The 26,122-nt window shown below is 38.4% G+C and overlaps 1 protein-coding gene across 1 annotated transcript in view; it reads right to left on the minus strand.

Moving 5' to 3' along the window:
• LOC103776709 (inactive N-acetylated-alpha-linked acidic dipeptidase-like protein 2) overlaps positions 1-22,524 on the minus strand; it is a 70,270-nt gene extending 47,746 nt beyond the window's left edge. Inside the window, exon 1 of the mRNA XM_008944231.1 lies at positions 22,031-22,524. Coding sequence (XP_008942479.1) covers positions 22,031-22,524 — 494 coding nt within the window. The remainder of the gene's footprint in view (positions 1-22,030) is intronic.
• Between the last annotated feature and the right edge of the window lie 3,598 nt (positions 22,525-26,122).

Here is a 26,122-nt window from a genome sequence, read left to right on the forward strand (position 1 = left end):
CAGGAACTTCACTGAACTGCCATGACTTCTCAAATATGATGGATAGTGGCTTAGCAACTTCATCCACCAGTTCCCTCAGGACCCATGAATTCATCTCATGTGGCATGGACTTGTGCACTTTCAGGTTCCTTTGATGGTCTTGAACGTGGTCTTCTCTGGTGAGCAGTTCTTCATCCTGCCAGTCCCTGCCTTTGCTTTCTGTGTCTTGGGCAGTGTGGCTGGAGCACTTGCCAGTGAAGACTTTAAGTGAGAAACCATTTAAAAACCGGCTTCAGGAGAGCTTGCTCTGCTGTCTCACTCTCAGAACCCACCTTCCACAATTGAGATAGACAATAACAGTGTAATAAGTAGTTCTCTTACGTTTCTCTTAGACATAATACCAAAATTAATGCTGATTGAGCAGAATACATGTTACCCAACGTTTTGCTCCTGTTGAAAATGTAAGTTCACATTTTCCTCAAATGGAATACCTTGCATCATCAATATAAGTATGAAGTGTCTTGAGTATAAAAGTCAGTATAAATATTGTTGGCATTTGGAAAACTTCATTTTTCTTCCCTTCCCTAGCCTTTTTTTTTTTTTTTCATAGAAGATGACTGCAATCAGGATGGCTGCTGTGATGTGTCATGGTAGCTGCTGTTTCTCACTACTGCCAATTGGGGTTTTTGCCCTATTTGAAGTAGCAGTATTACAGTCCATCTTTATAGATTTTATAAAGATGTTGATTCCAGTTTAATAAGTACCAGAGAGCATCTGGCAATTATACCTCTGAGGGAGGCTAACTGATTGATTAGCAGACCCTCTGCAGCAAGGCTGGTAAAAATCTAGTCTTTAAAAGCTCTCAAATGCTCATTGGTATACAAAGTTTACAAAGAAGTAACTCCTACATTATTTTGAAAAACATTAGTAAGACCATCCTAGCACAAAAACTCTGCCTAGGTCTGTTCTAGTTTTCTTTTCTAAATCCAGTTTAGCCAGTTGCACAGCAGCTCCTATAGAGATGCAGATGTCCAGCAGGGCAGTCAGGATCACAAGTAATGCTAAAATATATTCACATGAAGTTCAACAACTCAAGTTCATAAAGTATAGCTGAAAACACTCCAAGGCTTAAGTATCTTGGCTACAGTGGAGAAGCAAAGATCAAAACAACCCAGCAAATAAACTGAAGACCAGCTGCTTCAGATCCATGTACGCAGTGGTCTCTCCAGGGAAACGGGAATTACAGTCAAGAGCTGCCCAACAAAGAGAGAGAGAGGAGTTCAGTAGTGAGGCTGTTGCTATATTTCTCCATTCTGATGCCTTCTCCACCACAGAACAAACGGTTGAAACACCAAGTCAGAAATCAAGAACAAATTTAAGAAGTAAAAAGGAGGAAATATATACCTGAATTGTGCTGTCACAAGCAAGTTTCCATTGTGATCCAAGGGGCTGTAATTCACAGGACCACATTATGAGCAATAATTCAAGGTCATCCACTTTTAAAGTGTAATTCATCTGCCGTTATTACAATATGGATGCGTAGTCGTGTATAAACATGCAAATTAAGGCAGGTAATTTCAAAAAAGTTAGAAGAGGAATTACATGCACAGTGCCAATGTGGAAGCTTAGAAAATGCAAACTTTTTATTATGGAAGGGAGTAAGAATGGGCCACCACACTTTCCAGAAGAAAAAGCTGTTAGAGAATGCCAGGAATAGACTGGGGCAAGAAAACTGTCACAGGAGCGTGTTGACATGTCAGCTAGCAAGATGCCATGAAAAAGCATCTGCTTACACGCAGCTACAAAATCAAGGGTACATATGTTCTATGGAATATGTAAAAAAACCCAAGTTTGGTCCAGGGTTTACTGATGCTGTTACATGAGGGCAACTGAGAAGCATCTAGAACTAAAAGCTGACCTAGCACAACTGTGCAAGTACAGTTTAAAGACAAGGTGCTCAACAAATAAAAAGGGAGAATAAAACTAAACAGACCTTTTCATCCAGTGGTAGTAAAACTATAGGACAGAAAACGATGTTAAGTCGCTTAAGCTTGTTGCATCAACAAACCATATCAGGAAGTTATAAAACTGTGTCTCCTGGTAACCATTCCTGTATAACACATCGCTAAATAATAAAGCGCCTGCATCAAAGTCAAGTTGCACCCACAAAACACCTCACCCTGGGAAACCCGGGCACTGGCAGTGCGCCAGGGAAGAAATCATTACGTGAGGAACACAAAGCCATGAGAATGGGAAGCCACGTGCAGGCACTACAGAGGAAAGGCTGCAAACCACAGAGCACTGCTTAGGTAGTAAAGCAGGTGAGAAGCAATCTTAACTAAATCAAAGTATCATCTCAGAAGATAAAGAGCATTCGGTTATTTTAGTGATTGCCAAGCACAGTGTGCAGCTCACCGAGTTCATCTGGCAGTAAGTGCAGCCTAACGTGTAAATATAAACTGGAGGCACAGGCAAGTCAAATGTATAGAGGTCTGGACAGCACAATAAGACAATTTTAGAAATAACTAAATAATGACCTGCTTGTGATTTCATTTTCCTCTTGGCCACCTGAGCACTTGTGGAGAGCTACTTGGACAGGAAAGCTGATGAGCTTGAAAAATACTAACACACTTTTAAGTAACCTCAGAGAAAGGATTCAGGTGCTCAAATAACACTCATTTTTAGTATGATATGATTAAAGTTGTGTTTAAAAAAAAAGGAGCACCGATTTCTAATACTGAATAAATACAGGTTACTATAAAATTGTTCTCACTATTAATTTCAGATTTAGACTCTGCAGAATATGACATTAGAAGAGCTTCATGGTACTTACATTCTGAACCTGGATCTCCTATTTATATTTGATCCCACTTACTCAGATGCTTCTCATATCAATCATATGCAGGTGTAGGATTAGAAAAAACAACAACCTGTGCTAGACAGTGCAAAGATTTTTAAGTACATTTGATGGGACTGCTATAGACCTGAGGAGAAGCGATATTTTGCTAGTGCCTGCAGTTTGTTTCTAGCCATGCTAGAAACTTGTGTTATCCAGGAAATTTTAAAATGTTGTTATTGCAAACAAAAGCTTTGGGGAAAAAAAAAAGTTTAAACATTTTCTTTTGTCTGTGCACCAGCCTAGACTTGAGAAATTCCACAAGATGCTCATTTCCACTTGTGCAGATGAAGAAATACAAAGTTTTACGATGAAAACTGGATATTTACTGTAAACAAATCAAGAAGGAAGTTTTTTCCTGTTTCAGTGAAAGGTGGCTCTTATAAAACCAGATGTAAATTCCTGATCTCAAGTTGGCTAATTGAATTAAAATTTCCAGAATTATTCTATTAAACAAGTTTGTGTCTCTCTTGGTAGAGATTCAAATATTTGTTCTATAATAACTCTTTAAATGTATAAATTCCCAACACCTCAGCTATCTTAGTCACTCCAAAATTACTGCGCCTGAAAATTATTCAGGGAGTTTGCACCACCAGAAACCCACAAAAACCCCAAACCAAACCAAACTAGAAGCAAAACAAACCCCTAACATCCGAGATGAAGAGAGCTCAGGCACTTCCCTTCCACTAGTACAAAATCCAATGCTTATTTATGAGTGGCTCCAGGGCACAGTGTGAAGCATATTTTGGCAGCAATCACAACTGCAATGGAATTGGTACTCTGAAGAAACAAAACATTTTACATTTACAGTCTCTTTGCTCTTCTTTAACCTTCAAGATGCTTTTTTTTTTTTTACAAAAAAAAAAGCTAATTTTTTTTTTTTTTAAAAAAAAAAAAGCTAATTTTTAATCTGCATATTACATGGCATCAAAATAGCACATTTCCAAAGCTGAGAAAACATATGCTGTCAAAGTACAAAATGATCTCTTTGATTCTAATACCTGTGATAGTAGCATGATAATAACTACCTGTGACAACTTCTCCCTACTCTCAAAATAATTATGGCTTTCTAGAATTCAACATCTGTGTTAGCAGATGTTACTGTCAGCCACGTAAGCAAGCACTGCACAAACCTGGCGAGCATCCAGAGCTTTTGTCTCAATACCTCAGCAGATGCAGTTGGTTTTCAGTAGTTCAATATTTGGAGCACCAAGCCATGCAAATCCACTTACGTAAACAAGAAAACAGCATCAGCAAATAATGCATCATACCCAAACAGGTTCAGTGTAGTCAGACTGACATTTCTGCCAACCTATGGAGAACTCAGATCAGTTTTAGCACGTCTGACAAAAACCAGTAATGTCATGACACGTTTTTGAAAACTCATTTCCATTAAGCTGTTTTAACTTCAATGTTCACTTCCACAGGCTGACCTAATCTGTGCCAGCCGGATGACACACAAGCTATTAAAAAACAGGCATGCGCAGCAGAATTTTAAAATGTTATATCAAAACCATAAATCATTCACTCCTCAGACATAATTTGTAACTTAGCACCAAACCCTTTGCTTGAACAGGATGATATACATACAGTGCAGCTTTTACAGAAGAATTTTTCTTCAATCTGTATACTTCTAAACTACTGCGATCTGAAAACAAATTATCTTCAATAGGGAAGCAATCCAAACTCTACCTAAACTTTCTAAGTGAAAAGAAACATATTTAAAATTGAATTAACAGTAGCCAAACAGTAACAATCTTTCAAAAATGTGCCTGAAGCACTTGTGATGGAGAACTTTTTGATGTCACACTCCTTTAACTACTAAACTAAACAGGTTTAATACAAAACCAAATAGGAAGAACAAGTCTCTCTCTACCAACGACTCCTTCACCGTTTTGTGAGCACAGCCAGCCAGGGACACCTGCTCTGTCCTATCTGGCCACACTTCCCTTTGTTTCTCAGGTCAGCCTGGGACACTCCTTTCCCAGGGACATCCCTCCCAGAAGAGGCACGTAGCATTTTGGAGGGCACCTGTGGCTGTTGCAGCATCTCTCCAGCCCCAGCACTGCTCTCCTGACATCCAAGAGGGAGAGGCCTGGTTGAAAGGTCCAGCTCCTCTCTTCCTCCTCAATAACACGCTGTGGATCCCCAGGGATGCAAAAGAATTTCGAGAACCACCTGACAAACACTGATGGGCACACAGAAGGACCTTGCTACAAATACAGAAGGGCTCCTCCTAGCAGTTGCCCTAAAGCATTTTACTTAATCAGCTAATGAGGTTGAATGTGCTTATGCCATTTATTAATAAATTAAGGAGTTGTGCTGGGGGTGTTTAACTTATAAATCAGATCCTAAGAAGAAGAGAAGCCATCTCTTAGATCTCAGCTGTACTGCCAGAGAAGTAAAGCATAGCAAAGCAGGTTTTGTAGCCAAAGAACACATCCAGTATATGGTACTTGGACATTAATCTCTAAAAGGCAGTGAATCAGCCTAAGTGTTCGGACACATAGTTTTGTCAGAAATCATTAGGGTCTTTATGGCAGCACTATTCAAACTCTACAGTACTAAAAGTCAAGGTTTCCACTATCAAAATTCTTTTTCATGTGTAAAAATTAACTATCAGAATTATTTCTGGGTTCAAATACATCTTACAAGCTCTTCACCTTCAAGCAAATTAAACTGAAGTGCCCAATCATTTTTAAATGGCATAAGTAGTAAGTGTTAGGGGGTTTGCAGTCTCTTGATGCAATTCTGAATATTCAGCCTCTAACTTGAACTTCAACAATTAAGGTTTCACCAGCAACAGTAGCTTCACCCTCCTCCCAGTTTTGTGCTTACAATTTTCTCATTTTCTACAGTTGTGGCTAAATGCGCATTCAAAATGTAGCTAACATAAGCTATGTGTGCAGGCATTAATTTTAGGAAAACAAAGGCAGTGTTACTACTGATTATTGACATTTTAGTGACTCAAAACAGAGGAATTTGAGTTCAAGATTTCAGAACACTGGCCAGTGTATAAACAGCTACTAAAAGCATTTGTTGCCCTGAAATTTCCAGCCTATATACTTGGCAAGCCACACTTAAAATCCATACTTTCATGGTCTGCCTTATTTTAGTCCTTCCATGGGCAAAAGTACTTATTTCAAAAAGATTTCAAAGAACAAATGCATATCAATGTTAAAAGCAACCTAATTTGATCTTCCTGGGATCCATCTCAAAAATATGCATACTTATGGCTAACTTTCAATTTCTATTTTTCTAAGGATAAAAAAAAAAAAGTCCAGTGTGTTACTCCATATTGCTCAGGTGTGCCCAGACACACTAGACAACTCACCTAACAGAAGAAAACATTAAAAACGTCACCCTGTTAACCATAATTAAAAATTAAATAAATTACTCTGAACTTAGTTACACAATTGTAAATTCAGAACAATTCTGAGAAAATTCAGGAAAATAAGTGCATACCATGAAACCTGGAATTGGAATCAAGACTAAAACAAATGTTTAAATTTACTTTATAAGAGAACTAAGTTAAATTTATGTTATTTAGTTATATGTTTAGACACCTCAAAGGCAGCTGCAAAGTAAGGCAGTTACCTTTTAGTGACAAAACTAAGGGAAAAAATTTCAGAAGCATTTAAAAAGAGCATCATTTGCCTTAGTTCATCATGTGACTTTCCACTCCTCTCAGAACCACAGCTCCATTTTCATGATCTTCAGTATATTGCTTACAATGATCCTTATAATTAATTTTAATTCATAATTCACTTTTAGTATATTTTAAAGTTCTTTCTATCCATAACTCAAACCATAGTAATTTAAACCCCAGTCATGGCTGAATCCGTATTTAGTCAACTACTCCCTTCTCCTCGAAACTGCTGATACAAGATGAGAAATATTTTACATGATATTCAAGCAAAAAGGAATTTAAATTGATTATTTTGTTAAAGAGGGGTCCAAACAGCATGAATTCACACTTTTCTGATTCCCAGTGCATAGTAATGCTCATGTAACAATTCATGCCTGTCTTCTGCTTATTTTTTTTTTTTTTTTTTTTATTTAAAGGACAAATCAAGTAAAGGTAATTAATCTGATGAAATCACAACATTATCATAGAAGACACATTCTGAAAGGTATGCAAGTAGAATATCATCAAGGAGCCTTTCTTGTCTTCATCCAGTCTTCATCTTCCCTAAATAATTAAGCCTCTTCTGAAAATTTAAACTTTCAGCCACAGAGAGAACTATTTTGGGAAGCTGTATTTTAACTTTTCCATATATTCGAGGTTGATACAGTATTTCCAGTAGGTCTGACATTCTTCTGATAAACAGGGAAAAACAACTGAAAACTTTGTTACATTGCCTTCAAGATCAAATAAGGACTTGCCCATGGAGCTTTCTTCCACTATATACACTCAGAACCACACAATTAGCTGCAAAGAAATACTCACTTGAATTTTCCTTATCTAGTAGAATATGGTCCCTCTCAAAGTTAGTGCTCAGTTAATACTGTATGTAAAAATCATTTTACTATGATTTTACTATGTGATCTCATATATTCCCAGAGCAGTTTAAACACTGTCTCAAAAATACACTAACAGAGATGCATTATCTCCCTCTCAGCTATAATAATAACAAACAGATCTTGAATACTTTCTAATGTTTCTATGATTTGAAACATCGGTGGGGGGAAAGAAAAATAAGAGCTTTTCTGGCAAATTTTAATAGCATTCATGATTGAAAAAGAAACCAGTACACTGTTTGCAATACCAAAAAAGCATAAAGATGCACCTTCTACCTCGAGGTGAAGCTAGAAAAGAGCACTGATTTTCCATTACTATCAAGTCATCTATCTATTTAAAGGATTAAAAATGGACAGTATTATGATGTGCTTTTGTTGCTTCTGAAATAGCTGCCCTGTCATTCTCACTAAGGTCACACTTCTTCTTTCAAGTTATCTTTTTGCTGGCTTTCTGAGGCATTATTTATATTCTGTATCATAGTCTGGCATAAAAATCAGGAAACTATTTTTGTACAACTACAGTAAGCCTTATAACAATTATTACTATTCTCTGTGTAAAACTACTTTCCCCTCATTCTAGAAAAAGTAACAACTTCTTTGGGATAATGTATCTTGAATTACTGGTGGAATATCAGCACTTCACAAGTGGCACAAGATCACATAAATACTTATCTTCATATAAATCTGTTTTCTTTCTCTGCTGAACTAAGAAACACAATATAATGCAGTCAGCAACCAGTGTTTAACATACAATAAATATAAGGTGTTAAAATGCCTTTATGCACCAAAAGGTAACAGTATATAACGTAACCTTAAAGTTAATTCTTTTCAAGTAGACTGGATTATTAAGTAACTGCATTTCAAATGCAAACATTCTGAATTGTTTGGAGGATAAAATAATAATTTCTGAGTAAGTGTGTAAAGAAATTTATCATCCTATGCTAAAAAGTGCTGCAGAAATGTCAGCTGCTCTTTTCTGAGATGAAGCAAACAGTACCAGATCCCAAAGAGAGTCAGCTGTTTTGGAGAAACCAAACATATATGAGAGAAAACGGCTCGGATGAAATTCCTCAGAAGTCAGAAGACACTGGTAGCATCACGTCCTTTGCCAGGAGGAACGTGCCCATCTCAGCCAGGACATCCTGGAAGGACACAGGAATTTCCCAGAGGCAGTTCAGGGCAGGCCTGAGGGTACCACAGGGCTTCCCTAGGGGCCACCACAGCCTCCTTGGCAAGGCAGGGACAGCACTGAGCAGGGATGTCCCTGAAGAATGTCTCACCCGAGGCCCTAATTTGGTACAGGATAATTTGATCTTTAATGTCAGTCTTAGTTACATTAACTAAGGGGAAGGAATCCAATCCTACTGCCAGCATTTAATCCTGAATATGACTCATCCTGATCCAATTAACTGTTTCCTAAACAGCGAGACCTCTTTAATTTCAAGACATACTTAGTCAGGAGAAAATGGAGAGAGAAGAGAGACCTAAACCTCTGGGAGCCTTGCTCTTCCTTGGGGAGTCACTGATCAAATTGATTGAATGTACTTGGGGAGTACATAACTCCTGCAGCAGCAACACCAGAAAAGCTGTAAAAAAGGGAGTTAGATTAATCCAGACAGGATGTGACAAAAGCAATGTAAAACCAATTTCCAAATCCCTAAGACTGAAGTAGGATTTAGTGTCGTCAACTTTCTATTTCTAAAATAACACCAAATGATTCTTGTTTTAATAGTGTGTTTAAAAAAAAGGAGAAAAAAAAAGTTTTGCTAGTGGAGAGCTGCAAATCCCAGATAAAGCCCAAGCGCCTCGCAGGGCTATAAACAGCTCCACGTGCCTTCCAGCAGCCCTGCAACTGCACCCAGCTCCACCTCGGCCCCTGCCACTGCCACAGCCCAAATTCTCTGCTCTAGTTTGGCTTATTAATCAAGACAGACTATTAATATCAAAACCTCTCAAGCTTCCTAGCTAAAACAGAACAATAGTAAAGGAAAAGAAATGGAACTCCAAAAATTTAATTACTGCTAGCATCCTCTATCAGATGAAATTATTACTGCCTGTTTTTAGAAGCGAGTTGATGAAGAATTGCAGACTCCAATCTCATCTGACCGTAGCAGACAAGAGGCAGAGGCTGTCAGCACAGGCTGGCTATATGCCAGCTCTCAGATCATAGATGCCAATTGTAACTTTAAGACCTGGTCAAAAATTCAGAGTTAACTTTCTTGTTAAAAAAGTAAAATAAAATCCTATTCCCCAAAAGCTCTATTCCTTTGAGAAATTCCAAAAAGGGGATGCAGATTCTGGGTTTGTATCTGGAAGCAGGAGAATTTTTCATATTGTCCTTGCACTATGATTAGGAAAAAAAAAAACAATGCTACCTTCTGAGGGATATATTCCACACCCAAAGTACTAGTGGGTTTCAAACATGCACTCCAAAATCTTTTCTGAACATGTACCAACTCTGCCTGATCTCAGTAGGCTTCAATAAAATCTTTGAAAAGACTGATGAAACACAGAGATTGGAAGAAACATGAGAAAGAAACCATTAAATCGCCTCACCTCGCCTTTCCTATGCCTGGTGTTGAACAGTGGAATGACAGGCTAAAGAACATCAAGCAACATAAAGTAATGATGAAATTTGTTTCATTCATCACCTTATCTGTGCTGTATACTTTTTAATTTAATGCTTTATCTTTTCAGCCATTGGTCCCTGTATTTTTTCCTACACCAGACTAAGAAGCCCATGTATGTATTTTCATCGGGGAATATTTCTGTAGTGTGATGAACTAACAATCTTTTATTTTATATAATACTTATTTCAATATGAATGAGATAAACCCCCCCAAACTACAGTTATTTCTCATCAAGTTCTAAAGAAGTAACTCTATTAGGAGTTGAGGCTCATCCTCTGGTGCAGATTTGTGTCCTTAAGTCTCTAGGCATTTATAAACACAGTCACCATCGTATTTTGAGTTCTTACAACTGCAAAGGAACTATGAACACAAGGAGTACTTCTGGCTCTGGGATTAGTATGGCAAGGAGGTATCAGCCATGACCACAGGGAGCAGTGGTACTGAGAACCAGAACATATGACAGCTTTGAGAAGTGCTGTGTAAATGACAAAACTTCAGATACTATGCAAAATCAGATCTATGGATTCACATATGCACAAAACCCCATACATAAATGAACAGATAGCTTTATAAAGATATATTTCTGTTTACAGGAAACAGTCTTTACAAAGCTCATTTCAATTTAAAAAAAAAAGTTTTCAATGAGACGAAAACTAATATCCGTATTAACTTCCAAAACACAACATCATCTCTATCTTTTTAGCACATAGGCTGAATTATTTAGAAATAAAATCCCCCACAGGGTCTGTGCTACGATTCCAAGGAACTAGGCAGACTTCATACTTTATTTTTTTTTTTACAGGGTTTAATTCTCTTAAGTGGGTTCTAAAACTATTAGGAAAGAAAAACAAGCATGATAATACAGAAGAAAACCATTTGTATTTTTAAAGTTACTATTTGCACTGCTAGCAACACAGCAGCAGGTTCCATTTGCCTTTCACTAAGCATATTGTGAATAATTCAGTTTCTTGTTTTGTTCTCTAAATAGTTGGCAGGGAACAGAAACTTGATTCATGACGGAATGGCCTTTTTCTAAGCTTGTCTATTTATTTAATAATTCACGTCACAGGGCCCATCACCTAGGTTGATATTTATGAAAAATAAAAGCATTCAATAACTAACACTAACAAATGGCCATGAAACAAGCAACTTCCCTGAACTACCACCTTTTGCTCACAAATAGCACTCAGGCAGTTATTTAAATAATTAAATGCTCTCAATCTGCAGCACTGCATCAGCCTTGGCTCATGTAGCCTTTGACAGGGAACGGATTCCAGAACCTCTGGGAACACACTCTTGCCTCTGCCACAATCATAATTGCAAAGACATGAGTTCTCTGCTAAATCACAGATGCCCTGCTGGTACCAAGGAGACAATTCCCATCAAAGGCACACTGACATTTCCATGGGCTCCTTCACCCACTTTTAGATATCAGTCCCTCTTCCCACCATCTCCTCTCTTTATGTTTTGGAGAAGTCCTGGGCTTCTCTAGTCTAGAGAACTAGTCTGCAGTTCACAAACAGAAACAAAACATGTTGTTGCATGAAGCATAACCCAAGTATTGAATCGATGAGTCAAGGTAGCACACCTCAAAACAACAGGCAAGCCAGCAGCTAAAGTATTCCCTCCACTCTTAAATCACAGACCAACCATCCAAGGTGCTGGGCCACTGGCGACAGGAATGTGAATCCATTCACCCACAGCACAGGGTGCGCAGAAGGGAGCAAGCTGACTCTCGTGGCTCCTGCTGTGGGAGATGGAAGGACCCAGGTGATCAGTCCGATCATCTTGTCCCATTGTGCTGGGAGCTCCACTTGCTATGAAGAGTCAGGGAGCCCTTTCAATAGCCAGAACCCCACACACCACAGGCACTGTGTAGGCAGGTCACCCAACTGCACCACAAGCAGAGTTAGCTCTCATAGAGGTGGCTTCTTGCCCCGCCTCCGAGTTAATGTGGAATGCAGAGGCACCTGGTGGTCATCTCCTGATCAGTTCCCACCCAAGGCTGGCCAGGCCCTGGGTGAAAACCAGTCAGGAGGGTCCTGGTTGTGGGCATCATCCACATGCAACTGTCATTCAGGTCTGGGGGTTTAACCCCAGCACTTCAATAGGAGAACTACTACATGAGTCTTCAGCTATACCCTAATTTCCAAAGGAAACACATCCCAAATTATTTCCTTCCTCTACACTCAGATCTCAGAAAAAAAAAAAATACTACAATTCATATAAACTCCTCACTTACAGGCTTACTGAACTTTGACAGGGTCCTAACCCCCCCAGCTATAGTGACCCTTTCCTTTAAGGCTCACACAACCCACTTAATCAGCCTGCTGGCTAATGAAGTTTGAGCACCCATTCAAAAGTAAGAAGAACAAAACCCTGAAATGTTATTTCCTCACCGCTGTTAATTTTTTCATCTCCATTCTGTTAAGTAACCAAATTTAACAAAAGATAAAGGAAGAGATTAACCTGGTTGAGGACTAGACATTGCTCTGGCAGGATACATCAATGCACAAACAAAATTCCACAACTAGGAATAAAAATCCTGATGTTTCTAAGAAACAGGATTTCCAAATTTACCTTTGAACACATTGCTTTGATAGTGACATTTCAATTCACTTTTCATTTTTATATTTTGTAAAAGAAAAATTAATGGATCGAGAAAACTCCATCTTCACCTTTTCAATTTTGAAAAAAAATCATAAACTAAGCAGTGTGTGAGTCAGTATTTTAACTTGGACAGGAACTAGTTTATCAGGACATTGTATGTTAAGTAAACTTATGTTAATTACATGTATCCAAGGGAAACACCATCATACACGAAGGACAAGACTTCTCACATGAAGAGAAGAGACTGAGAAACATCAGACAGACATACATGCAGATCTCTTGAATTATTTAACTTCTTGTTCATAAACAGTACTCTAGAAATTCAAGAAAGCCAAGCAGTTTGTTTAGTTTTAGAAAGTCTAACACTGTGCAATTTCCAACATCAGTGGGAAAAGTCCCAACTTTTCAATAGCTTTTATATTTGTTTCAGAGAGGCAGATACTGCACTTCAGAAACTCATCAGCTTTTAAAGAGAATTGAACTGAGAATAGAAGCCCCTTAATGCAAGACTACTGTAGAAGGCTATTATTAAAATTGATTATTATTTAGGCAATATCAATTTCATTATCTCTGATCGATTCCTAGCAGTGCTCCTTAGTAGCCTTCAGTTACGAATGCTGCGTGAACAGTAACTTAATACTGCACAATAAATTGCCATCCTGTGGCTCCCAGTAAATTTGGTAACAGCCTGACTTATTAGCAGGCTTCTAGTAAATAGCTGTCATAGGTGCTGACTGTAGGGAACTGGATGTCAAAGCACCGCCAAAGAGGGCTGAGAAAAGTCTTTCCCCTCGAGGCTTTGTTAATTTGATTTATGTGTACAGGCAGGGAACTAATTGCTAATTGTTGCAGTGCATACCATGGAATTGCAGCACTCCACTCCAATGCCGTATCTCAAGAGTACCAATAGACTTCACTTTTACACTCTGCTGATGAGAGATGCATCCTAAACAGGAATCTGCAACTGTCTGCCGCTTAAAAAATTTTGCAGGAGAACTCTTTGCAATGCCCTGTGTTGCCACCTCCTCAGAGAGAACATTACCCTCTGAGCACACGGTGTTGCTGAGAAGCCCAGAGCCAATACGGCCAACTCAGCAGGAGCAAACTCCCACAGTTGTTCGGGCAATTAGTAGATGGTCCATGTACCTAGTGCCACATATTAAATTGTTCAGGGGTTTTGTTCTGGAAGATTTGTTTCTCAGCATCTTTGTAAGTACGTCCCTGGGACTGCCAGCCAAAACTGCTGATTATCCTGGTATTGAGTTGCAAGGACGGGACAGTGCAGGACAACTTGTTCCAATTTCTGCACCCTCTGGTTTTGCCCCATTGGAAGCAAATGGCCTAAAAGGAAAACTGGTTGTCATCTCAGCAGGCCATGTTCTTTTTTCCTTCAGATTCTTTCTGTTAGAAGAAATACGGCTTGGTTACATACATAAAACTGATGGATGGCAATGTAAATATGTATTTTGCCTCTAAATACTGCCTTTTAGCTATCATTAGTGTCAGAATCACTCAGAAATATCTAGTCAAGTATTTCTCTTTCTCAGGTAAGGCCAACTACAAGGCCTACCACTCAACAGAAGTTTTTTAAAAGGTATGGCTTTTTAAAATCCATAGATATTTCATCATCTGCTCCACTTTGTCATTCAGAAACAAACCCCTGAAAATCTGAGCTTTCCAAACACCACCAAACATCTACAGCTGCTGGCACAGCTCATTTCATTATCCACTAGGAAAAGTAGTACTTGTCGCCATTCAGAATTGCTGTTCTAATTCAGACTAAACTTTTCAGCACACTTTTCAGCAGTCGTGGTAATGGTAGATAGGTAACGTCCACTGAATTGGTTCTGTCTCTAAACCCCAACAAGACTTCTGAGCCTTAGGCAACTTCAGCAAGGTGATCTTTAATTTCAAAATACATAAGATTATTCAATCCAAAACATGTGATCGGAGCAAAATTCATTAGTGTATCAAACGCTCGTGTTACTTTTTCTTAGTAAGAAGAAGTTGTTGTGTAAGAAAGCACTCCAATGGGAGAAGTTCAGGTGTCAGGTCCTGTGGAGTGACATGACTGTGAATCCCTGTTCTCTCCAGCCCATGTAACCTCTCAGCAGTACTGATCTGTCCCCATCTTGCCCTCTCCAATATCCATCCTGATCCTGTGAAAGTTGCATTGAAAGATAGCCTTTACCACAAAGAAAGGCAATTAGTTAAAAAAAAAAGGACACCCCCAAAAATTCCCAATTCTACAAAATATACTTCCTGAAATGATTTGTTTATAAGAAGATACTCAAAAGTATTCTCAGTTTTCACACTGATGACATATGATGTCATCACCAGGTCCACCCAGGACTTCATAAATAAGACAAATCCTGCTGCTTCTCTTCTTTAGAGAATTTTCAAGACACTTGGCAACCTCTCATTCATTTCCTTACATCTCAAACTAAAACAACTTTTCTTTCAAGATTTTTTTAACCAGTAAGTTGGCACAATTGTGATTTTCCTTCTCATTTTCCCTAGCACAGAACTGTATGCTGGTTTTGAGAAAGGGGCAGCAAGATAGAAACCATTCCTGTGGACTGTGACAGATAAGGCAATTTATCAAGGGATTCATTACTCATTATCCTGAAGTGACCTAATACAGCTTATTGGTTCTAATTCGTTACTATATCACATTGGTGTATTGCTTGGAAAAAATATTTTAAGGCAACACTGTGTATTTCATTTCCAAAGGACACAGTTATAATAGAAAAATCAGACTTCACTGTAAATGATTTCCCAAATCAAACATCTAAAAATCAATATACTTTTATGGTTACCATTAAAAAACTAATCAACCAAGAGAAAAAATTGTTTCTCAGTGAACCACGTGATGGATTTGAAACATGAAATGTATCCTTACAATGTTAAGCAAACCATAAGCTAAGACATTTCTTCCAAAAGGAAGAGGAATTTTATAAGCATATGCTGTAACTGACCCTAACAAGAACAAATTTACACCTCCTTGTCAAGCAGTGTATCAATAGAATGCTTCCTTCTTTCATCTACAGAAAAAAAAAAAAATGAAAGAGCTGTTTGGCAAATTTAAAAAAAAAAAAAAAAAAAAAAAAAAAAAAGGGGGGCAAACTGAATGAAACCAAAGTAAACCATAAAATAGACAAGCCTTTCTATTAACACCTCTGAAGCACAGAGATAACCTATTTTTCAGTTTAAAAAAAAATAATAATATTTGACATACATGGGTATTTGGAGCCTAAATTTATCAAGTTGCTGTTCCACAGATACTGCTTGGGTCACACAGGGCATCTTTCTTCACAAAAGACACCTCCCTGTGTTCTTAGAGCTATTCTTAGCTGGGGAGGTAGCAGGGGGATAAGTGAGAACTTTTACTTGTTTGACATGACTCTTATCTCCCTTCAAAGGGGGCTTTGTACTTATAAATACACATTCAAAATTACCATGTGAATAAAGAGAATCCCAAGTGATTGCAGGGAGTGTGGGAATGAGATAAATCTGGAGAGCTTGCCTAGCTCCTGGTTACCCAGGAACACGCTCATATCCATTGCTAAAGATGCAGGAGGCAGGACTTCAGATGTACACCAAGTATCTGAGACCCATATACAGGAGGGAATAGGATGAGTTTTGCTTTTTGTAATGCATTTTTCAGCTACTGGCATGACAAGAAACAGAATTTGCTTGTGTACAGGGGACACAAAGGCAGCCCGCTCAGATCACCAGCAAAGGGGCAGTGCTCTAGGCCAGCAGACTGCTGCCATCGGCCATGTGGCTGTCAGTGTGGGGCTATTAATTAACAGGGGTAGGGACAAAATGGGCCTCTCCTAAGGGAAGCAGCCACTAGAGCCTCCTTCCTCTCCTCATACCCTTCCTTTAGAAAGAGAGGCTCTGCTCCTCCTGTGATTTCCCCTTCCTTAGACAGCAAAGGCAATTTAGCCAAGCAGTAGCCTGTAAATTTACTTCATTTCAAATATCTAGAACTGCAATTTTCCTAGAAGTTCTCTTTGCTTATCAGTACCTGATAAAAAGGCTTGAAGCTCCAAGTTTTCAGCAGTACTTATTATAACTGATCAGGCACAAGAAACACTTGGGTATGGAAGTTTCTCACTTCACTTTAAAAAAAAAAAAAAAGTAAACTCCTTTTCTCACAGCATAGGCACTTCTGTTTCTCCAGTCACGACCACACAGGAGAGCCGCTGCTGTCTCCTCTCCCAAAGCCCTTTGAAGAATTATCTTAAGTTATGGATGGCACCAGGTACCAGTGACAAATCAATTCTTGCCAGAGATGGATTTAGGAGATTCTGCAGTGATATTACCAGTTGGAAGAAAGAACAGATATGCCTCCAAAGGACAGTTACTTACAACTAGATCTATTACGAAGGGATTTAAACCTCCCTGTTGCAGGGGGGAATGATAGTGAAGAAAGCATTCGAGTGAGAATATACAGGATGAAAAGCAGAGGTGAAATGTAGGAGCTGCTCTGTAGATGGGAGGAAGAGCAAAGCAAAGACTCGTCCATCTGTGCTCCCCCTCCAGTCTTAATCACAGAAAAATGTATCTGAGAGTAACCAAGATGTATGACTGTTGAAAGGAATTACAGAGTAGAGCAGAATAAGGATGTAAGAATTTTAAAAATAATGTTTGAGAGAATCAATTAGTCTGGCCAATAAGTTATAGCTAGAGTTATCAATGCCAACAAAATTGTCTATTTTCCTTTACTCTTGCTATTCAACACGAATGTTTACCAGTTAAGTCACAGAAGTCAACTCCAAAATTACAATATCCTAAAAAAATTACGATAGCGCCACATTTTCCAAACAAATTAGAATAGTTTCATTTTTATCTAGTTTTGGAGCCACAAAGTTGAAACAATTTCCTATAAAATAAAATTACCACCTTTTGCATTTCCACTATTTAAGTGCATGGCACTGTGAAACATGCAACACATTATATTTTCTTCAAGAAAAAGATGCCAGACTGGATAGCAGTAGTTACTACAATCTTAGAGGTCTTTGACAAGACCGTATTTCTGCTACTTTTTGTGCTTTCCTTGCCTTGCTCTGTTAGATTTTGTTAATAACATAGAACTCAAACTTTAACTGAGAACACTCACCCAAGTGCAGTATGTACAAATCTGAAATGTTTGCCATTCTAAAACAGAAAAGCTTAGGAACATGTACGATGAGTAAAGCCTTGGCAGCTAATGACAGTAACCCTGAAGTCAGTGACAATGCTCCCTCTAACTCCAGACCAGTGTGCCTCAGATTTTTTCCCTTTTTTTCCTGCAAGTAGGGCAAGAAAAAAAAAAAAAAAATGACCCAGGAAGCAGCGGGGATGTAACTCGGCACAAATGGCAGACTCATCTTTAATATAGGGAAGTGGGGGGAAAATCAATGCACTCATTATAAACAGAAATCTGCTGAATAATTCAGTTATGCCACAATGACCACTGGATAATTAACCTGCATCTGGCAGATGCCAGCAAGAAAATGAAGTTACACTTCTGTAGCATCCTCCTTTTTATACACAGCGCGAAAGAAAAAACAGCTGAATTTTCAAAAGCAGTTGAGTGCTACCACAAATCTGAATCCCACTTTAAGAAGCTTAAAAATATCCGTTTTCATTGAACATTTGTTGAGTTTTGAGAATTCAACAGCATGCTTAGCAAAATTTTTGGGTGCTTCTGTATTTTCAAAAGTCTGCCTCTTACAGCCTTAAGCATCTATTATAAACTTTAGAGACTTCCACATCTAGATGCATTCATGATTTGAAAACAGGAGTTTTCCTCTTCTAACAATATTTCAGAGCTGCAGACACACTCCTTGGGGAGTAAGACCCTGGTCTCAAAGCACAGATGACTACTCTCTGGCTATGCCCTCTTGACTCTCTCTGAAAGGACTGGAAGAACTCATCTTGCCATGGAGTCCCAGCCTGGCTGTCCCAGGAGACAGCCTACTTTCAGCACATAAATTTTACCAGCCTTCTCTACCTGTGTTGCCTTGGTAAGTTCTGTTGGCTACAATGCAGTTTTCAATAGCGCCCGAGGGATGCTGTATCTCGACTTTTACCTGGTCTCTCCTGGATGTGGGATTTATGAATATTTATAAATATTTATGAATATTTTAATATTCACCCTGAAGGCTTGTGGGAGCTAAGTTACACCAAACTTGAACAAAAACCTTTTTATATATCTTCCAGAAGAAAACTGAGGAGAAGTAATATTCATGGCACAAACAGATATAATACTACTGGATTCTTATCAGTTCAGTGATGTCTGCAGAACTCTGTCTGGCTTTACTAGTTCTCACTCTGCCTGTGCTATGGAGAAGGAAGGTTTTTCTCTTATATTTATCTGAGCAAATCTTGTATTCACGTGCCTTAAGTGTTAGATTTGCTGTTTGGATGCTATTAAAACCCTTTGTCCTAATTTTTGCCATCACATAAAATGCCATGTGCAGGGTAAGGAAAACTCTTTTTTTTTTTTTTTTTTTTTTTTTTTTTGTGGTGACTCCTTTCCCCCTTTCAGGCACTGCTGACAACTTAAGACCTCTTGGAACATCTGAAACATCAGGAGTGAACTGGTTTCTACTTTTCATCATCACCACCATAGAACACTTCCCTACAGGGGCTTGGGAGAGGTGTTCAAAAAGCTTACAGAGAAATCTTTACTTAGGCTGTATCATTAATTAGGCAACTTGGCCAAGGCCAATAATTAAAGCCATGCTAAATTGCACTGAATTTCTGTAGCATTGAAGGAATAAAAGCCAACACAGTAACTTTTCTTACCTAATGATTTCTAGTATGTATGCTGGGAAAAAGTGTTTAACACAGACCTAGCTAATGCAGACTGCCAGGATGGAACTGAGAGAAGAGCAGCACTCAAGTCCTCACCAAGAGCCTTCCATGGAGAAGCTGGACAAGAACACCTGCAGCTCCCACTTCAGCAACTCCTTCAGACAAACTGCTGTTACCCTACACAGTCCTCCATTCCTAACATAGACTGGCAGAGTGGCTTCAGTCAGCTGGCACAGACCCTAGTTCAAAGCCTAACAAAATCAACACAGGTCTCCTGGTGCCCTTCTGCAGCACCTCTTTAGAAGCCCAGAGGGTCACAATCCTCAGAGCTTCATCCGACCACAGTAGATTTCATCCCAATAGGAAGATCCCATTCCAGACCTCCAAGCATGCTGAGGTCTGCTTGGGGGACATGATTGCCACTGCTGTGTCTTTTATACATTTTATTTTCCTCCTGAGATCTTTATCAGGACTGTTAGCAAAATCCCTTACCATTACTGAGTGTGATCTAAGGAGTAACCAAAGAAAATTAATGTCATTCTCAGTAACATTTAGAAATTGCAAGCTAAGCAGCTGCCACTTATTCCTACTAACTCAAAGTATATTATATTGAAAGAAGTCTTACAATAGCATGTATTGATTTTGTCAAGTTTGGATTTTGTTTTTCCCAAGCAACATATGTTGTGTGTTCTGTATTTGTGGGGCTACATATACACAGGTTTCACTGCAGTAGCTTTGACTCTTGCCAAACAGATGTTTAGGGAAAGCAACTGAACACAACATGGGATGAAAGTTATCTCAGATCAAAATGCTGGTTTAAGGGAAATCTTGTGCGTGATGTGGTTTACTAAAAGTACTGATTATATATTTATATGCAAACCAACAGGTAGCTGAATTTATGCCTGGCTACATTTGTTGAAAACATACTGTTACAGCGAAAAAAAAAAAAATCACCAAATGCTACGTTATGTTAACTCAAGGATAGCATCTACATAAGTTTTTTAAGTTCCAAAGTATTCATATAATTCATTTTACATAAAGTCCAGATTCTCACCAATATCCTAATAGCTAGCTGAAATAGTTTGAAAAGTGATGAAGAGCTTGAAAAGGAATGTTTTTAAACCACTCTTTGAAATCATAAAATGGTAAGTGATTCTCAGTCCCCAACAAAAGTATCAGAATATTATCTGAAGGCTGACAGACTTCTCTGCAATTTGTGTAATAACCTATCAGCAGGACTTAGCTTATCCCAGTACTTTGTTTATGACTCAGGTTAATGACAGAATTCAGTTCAATCTATTCTATGAGAAGGCAAAGAAGTGAATTTTTTTTTACCATTCAGAAGCAAAATTCTTCATCACCTATAGCCCTTCCCATTACGAAAATAATTAATTTGTATAAATAGAGTCAGTTCAGCACATGAAAACTGACACAAAATCCTTCATATCTATTTTTTCCCTTGAATTTAGTAACAGTGTTGGCTCAAAAGATGGTACTAACCACTTCAGGATTTTAGGATTGGCTTAGCTAATACCATAAAAGACAAACTATCTGAGAAGAATTCTGTGATTATTTTCAATATATTTCTGATCTGCTCAAGAACAACTCTTTGGATGTCCATAACAAGAATCCTTTCTCACCTTAGGTATGTAAGTCCTGCTGCTTATGAACTGATACTGATCAAAAAATCTGAAATGTGTTTCATTTTCCATGAAAAGGGAACTTGCAGTTCCAGAAGCCAGAAATAAGTTCATCTCCCCACTCGTAGAGAAATAACTTTCAAAAGTTGGCAGGAAAACCTTGTTTCTTCCACATTCTCTGCTTCAGTAAAAGTGATTATACTCTGATATGAACATGTTATATAAACTTTTAAAGCAGTGGAAAGATACCACAGGAAGAAAAAAATTAAAATCAAACCCAGTCAGTAGATATTTTACAACTTTTATGTTCATAAAACAGGTACTAAAGGAAAAAAAAATTTAAAAAATCAATTTTTCAGTGTTCAAAGGTAATTTTTCTCATTCTAAACCCATGTAGACTAAAGGTTTACTTCACCATATATATTGAGAAACAAAATAATCACTTACTTGCCACAGATCAGACAGGGATTTCTTAAAGCACCTAATATTACCAAAAAAAATCTAACATCTTGCTTTTTGACCATGTTATTTGACAAGTGACTATCATTTAAATTTCTATTAACTTTGAATTATCTATGTTTTCCAATTCACGTATATTAAAACTAATATTAAAATATTCAGCAATAGAAGTTTATTAAAGCAAAAACTAAAATGTGTAACATGAATCCACAGTGCTGAAAATTACTCTTCTTTCATACATGTTTATGAAAGCTTCCTAAGCATCATGGTCTTAAAGATGTTCCTGCTCAGTGCAGGGGGCTTGGACTAGATGACCTTTAAAGGTCCCTTCCAACCCAAACAGTCTGTGATTCTGTGATAATGAGAAAACTGAACAGGAAGATAAAGCCAAGGTCTGTAAATAAGATTTCACATAAAACAAATCACAACAAGTCTTAACATTGGCACCTGATTGCGTTTAGACAAAAACACCTCAAGGCACATACCTGTAAATCTGTTGAATATTTCCAGCTTTGATTTCCTTGAGAATTTCATGGTAGATATGAGGGTTATTTGGTTCTTGAGATGCTGGGGGAGAAGGGCATTTCTTGTGTCCATAATATCCTATCACAACTCCAAAAATAAATAAAATCAAGGCAGTGCAAAAGACTTTCAGTATCTGAAAAAAACTGCAGCGGTTGCTCTTTGGTGCCTGTCTCGTATAGTGCGAGACGTATTCGGGGTCTTCCTGAAGGCGCTGGAATCTTCCTTTTGGAGAAGACGAAGGCTGGATGGGCTCAAGATCAAGGTCAGGGCTCTGGGAGTTTCCCAGGTGATGTGGGACCGACCCATCCAGTCGGAAATGGTCAAAGCCAGGCTCCTCCAGCTCTTTTTCCATGTCCCATTCGAGTTCCAGAGCTGTGGCTTGGAGCTCATCGTTGTCAAGGTAGGGAGAGTGGCCCTGTGCTCTCTGGTCTGCACTCACTTTGTGATAGGCCATCTTTTTATCTATTAAAACAAAATTAAAAAAAAAAAACATTTGTTTCCATATATGTATAAACAATTTATTCCTTCTCTGTAAACCTGGGAGAACTAAACATATACAATAAAGGCAACAACCGAGTTCTCAGTATATCACTCTCCCCATTTCCATCGTCCTGTTGTCTTTTCTAGGATCAGCACTGCCATGAACATTGTCAGAAGAGAAAGAAAATATTTAAGGGAACATAGTATATTGTAAGAATGTAAATAAAGGGAATTTACAAGTGCCAATACCAAAACACAAGGAAATTATCCTATTATTTTCTCAGCCTCTAAGATATTAAAACAATTCAGTGAAGGCACAGACTTTCCAAAACAATTATTTATTACCTGCAAGTGATTTTAAAGCTCAACAACTGTTTGTATCAATTCCATTTTGCACACTATACAAAAGAATGCTATTAAAATAAAGTTGAATAAGTAGAAATAACTTGCCTGATCTGATTCTAAACACAAGACAATGGTAAGTTAAAAAAGAAACTTCAGGGTGACACTGTACTTACACATCAATAAAAGGCTTCCATTTAGATGGAGCATTCTATTATTTATAGGTATTTTAAATGCATAGTTCCTGACTGACTGATGAATTTACTTAGCAATTGTCCCAGCTGTTTTGCTCCACTTATTTTTCCCATTTTAATTAATCAAAAACTGCCAGGTAAATATTTATATTAAAATCATTCCCTTAATAGCAAGTCATATCTGTGGCACTTCTAGGTATTTCTGTGGAGGTCCGAGCCCCCTGAAGGGAACTCTGACCTCTCATACAAGGATTCAAAGCCACTTTTCAACAAATCATTTTTAACAGACTGCAACAATAGGGTGCTGCTTTCCTCCGTACTTCAACAACAGCTATTCCATCACATAAGCATCTATAATGTAGGGTTTTTTCAAATATCAGACTCACTCATTAATTAGAATAAGATGAAGATAAAGATATGAAACCTCTCACAGTGATGGACATTGGACTGAGACCTACAACACCACATTATCCCTCCATTTTTACATTTTAAGGCATTTTCTTTCTCTAAGACTTATTTCCAGACAATATTATCGAGGCCATATTATAGACAGACCTACTCTAATGGCAACACAGAATTTAGGTTTTTGAAGCCCTCTGACGAGAGCAAAGCACTAGAAAGCACTGAAATAATGAAACAGCCTATCATCCACTGAAAGACTATCTTGCTCTACACAACACCAATTTACAGTTCCCATTTCCTGGTCCAGCCGTATAAATATCCCTCAGCTATAACTGTCATTCAGTCTAGGAACAGTCAGGAGAGCCCACACGCGGCATACGTTTCAAGTGTAGTTACTTTAGACACCTTGCAAACCAGTTCTCCATCTGCACCCCAAATTCTTCTATACATGCAGTAGAAGCAACAGAGTTTAGAGTGAGTTGAACTAAAGCATCTTAAATTAGCATGAAAATCTGAACTATTTATTTGAAGAATAATAACAAATGTTAGTCTCTAAATTCCAGTTGAGTAAATGTAATGGTTTGAAAACACACCAGCGAGAGACTCCAAGTCAGAAATACGATTTAATAAGAAAAAAATAAAATAAAAGCAATAATACAAAGGAAAACCACAAACAGAGTCAGAATACAACCTGATACTCTGTAGTTAGGGTGGTGGTAGCAGTCCATAAGAAACAGTGGTCTCGTAGAAAAGATCTGGTAGCTCTTGTCCTCTGGAAATCCAGTGGGTAAGGCCCCCCGTGCTGTACTGAACCCCAGTTTATATCCAGGTGGGAGCACTTGGCTCCTCCCCCTGGGTGGAGCATCTCACAATGGGTTGATATCGGTCTATGAGTCATGCAGTGGGTCCTTGATGGTCCATTAAACAGAAATAGCTCCTGGGGGGAGCTCTGTATGAGTCATGGGGCGAGGCATGGATGGGCCCATTAACAGGGAGGAGGACTCCTGCTGGGTGGGAAAGGTGTTAACATCTCCCCTGACCTTGAACTTCTTTCCTTATCTGTTATAGCCTGGGGTGTGAGGTCTGTCCTGGGCAGCTGCTACCCAGGATTTCTTAACAGCCCATGAGCACTGACATAGAGAGTACAGAATATACAGTTTTGGTTCTACCCACATGAGGATAAACTGGTCCCAGCCCCTGTAACCATGACAGTAAACTAATGGCTTACACTTGCAAAACTATTCCAGCTGAATTTTATGGACCTTCTGTCAGGCCAGCCCTGGGGTTACTGAAGGTCCCTCTGAACTGCAGTGTTACAATCCAGTGGGTCAACCTCTTCCCCCGCAGTTGAGTGTCACCTCGAGATCTCTCAAGGGAGCACACGGTCTCCTCACCCAGCTTGTTAAGGAAGATATTTAACAATGCAGCCTCAGAACTGATCCCTGGTGCACCGAGCTTCCTACCAAGCACCAAATGGACATCGAGTGAATTGTTAACATTCTTTGGAAAGTTGAGCTAACCAATTTTCAAACTATTTGTCTGCCCTTTGATTCAACCTCCTCCTATTTTGTTGGTGGAGGGATTGATTCACAAATCATCAATGACAGAGGTCACTACTAGATAATAACAACTGCCTAACAAACTCAGCTTTCCGACCCCATTTCATACCGATTTTTATTAGAAATTAAAGGCAAGTGTTTTGCCTTTCAAAAGCAAAACAAGTCATTACTGTATTCCATAAATACATATTTTTTACTCTACATTTACTACAGTCATTTAACAACCTGCTTTAGCCAAATAAATAAACCCTTAAGAGATTACTACATAGAATGGGAATTAAGGCAGTTTTTCAGATACATTTGTATGACGAATATTAATCTTACTGAGCTTAGAAATGCTGACCATTTCATATCCATGGCAGTTAAGTTTCTTTTGTATTCATGACATTTTAAAAATACATGTTATTGTTCAACAGAGTGTATTAATAAAGGTTATTTAAATCTACACAAAAGTGCATAATAGAAATTACTATGAAATTTCGTTAAATGGGTGTTAATGCAGATGAGTAGTAGCCACATTCCACAGTTTAGTATCTCAGCAATTCAATTTTCATAAAAAGCACCAAAAACAGTTACCTCACATCGGGACTGGGAGGGGAGGGAGGATTAACAACTAAAATAAAAATCAATATTTAATTCAGTTTTATACTTGAGACCAATCTTTGGAGTACAGGATCTTCTTAGCAACGCATGCCCTTCAGTTAAAGGATGTCAGAGGAGCCTCAGTCTTGGGGCAACTTTCTTACTAACGTTGCTAAATTCATTATACTCGGACACAGCACAATTTACCATGAACCAGCTGAGATTAGGGCTTGCAGTGTATTAACCATGCCAACAGTGATGCTAGACAGGGGTCTCCTGTTTCTTCAAGGCACAAGCTGTTTGTGCTATATAATCTGTATTACCAGTTCTATTTAGTATTTGGCTTGCTATGGAAGCAGGCATGACTTAAAGATTATGTTTTAAATGTAATTTTAGGTAGGAACTAGGAGGATAAAGAAAATACTACTTAAGGAATAGTAAACAGAGAACAGAAATATGACTGAACTATGAAGTCAGGAAAAAACCTTATGAT

Source organism: Merops nubicus, unplaced genomic scaffold, assembly GCF_000691845.1.
Source record: "Merops nubicus isolate BGI_N331 unplaced genomic scaffold, ASM69184v1 scaffold2987, whole genome shotgun sequence".
In the NCBI taxonomy this organism is placed as follows: Eukaryota; Metazoa; Chordata; class Aves; order Coraciiformes; family Meropidae; genus Merops; species Merops nubicus.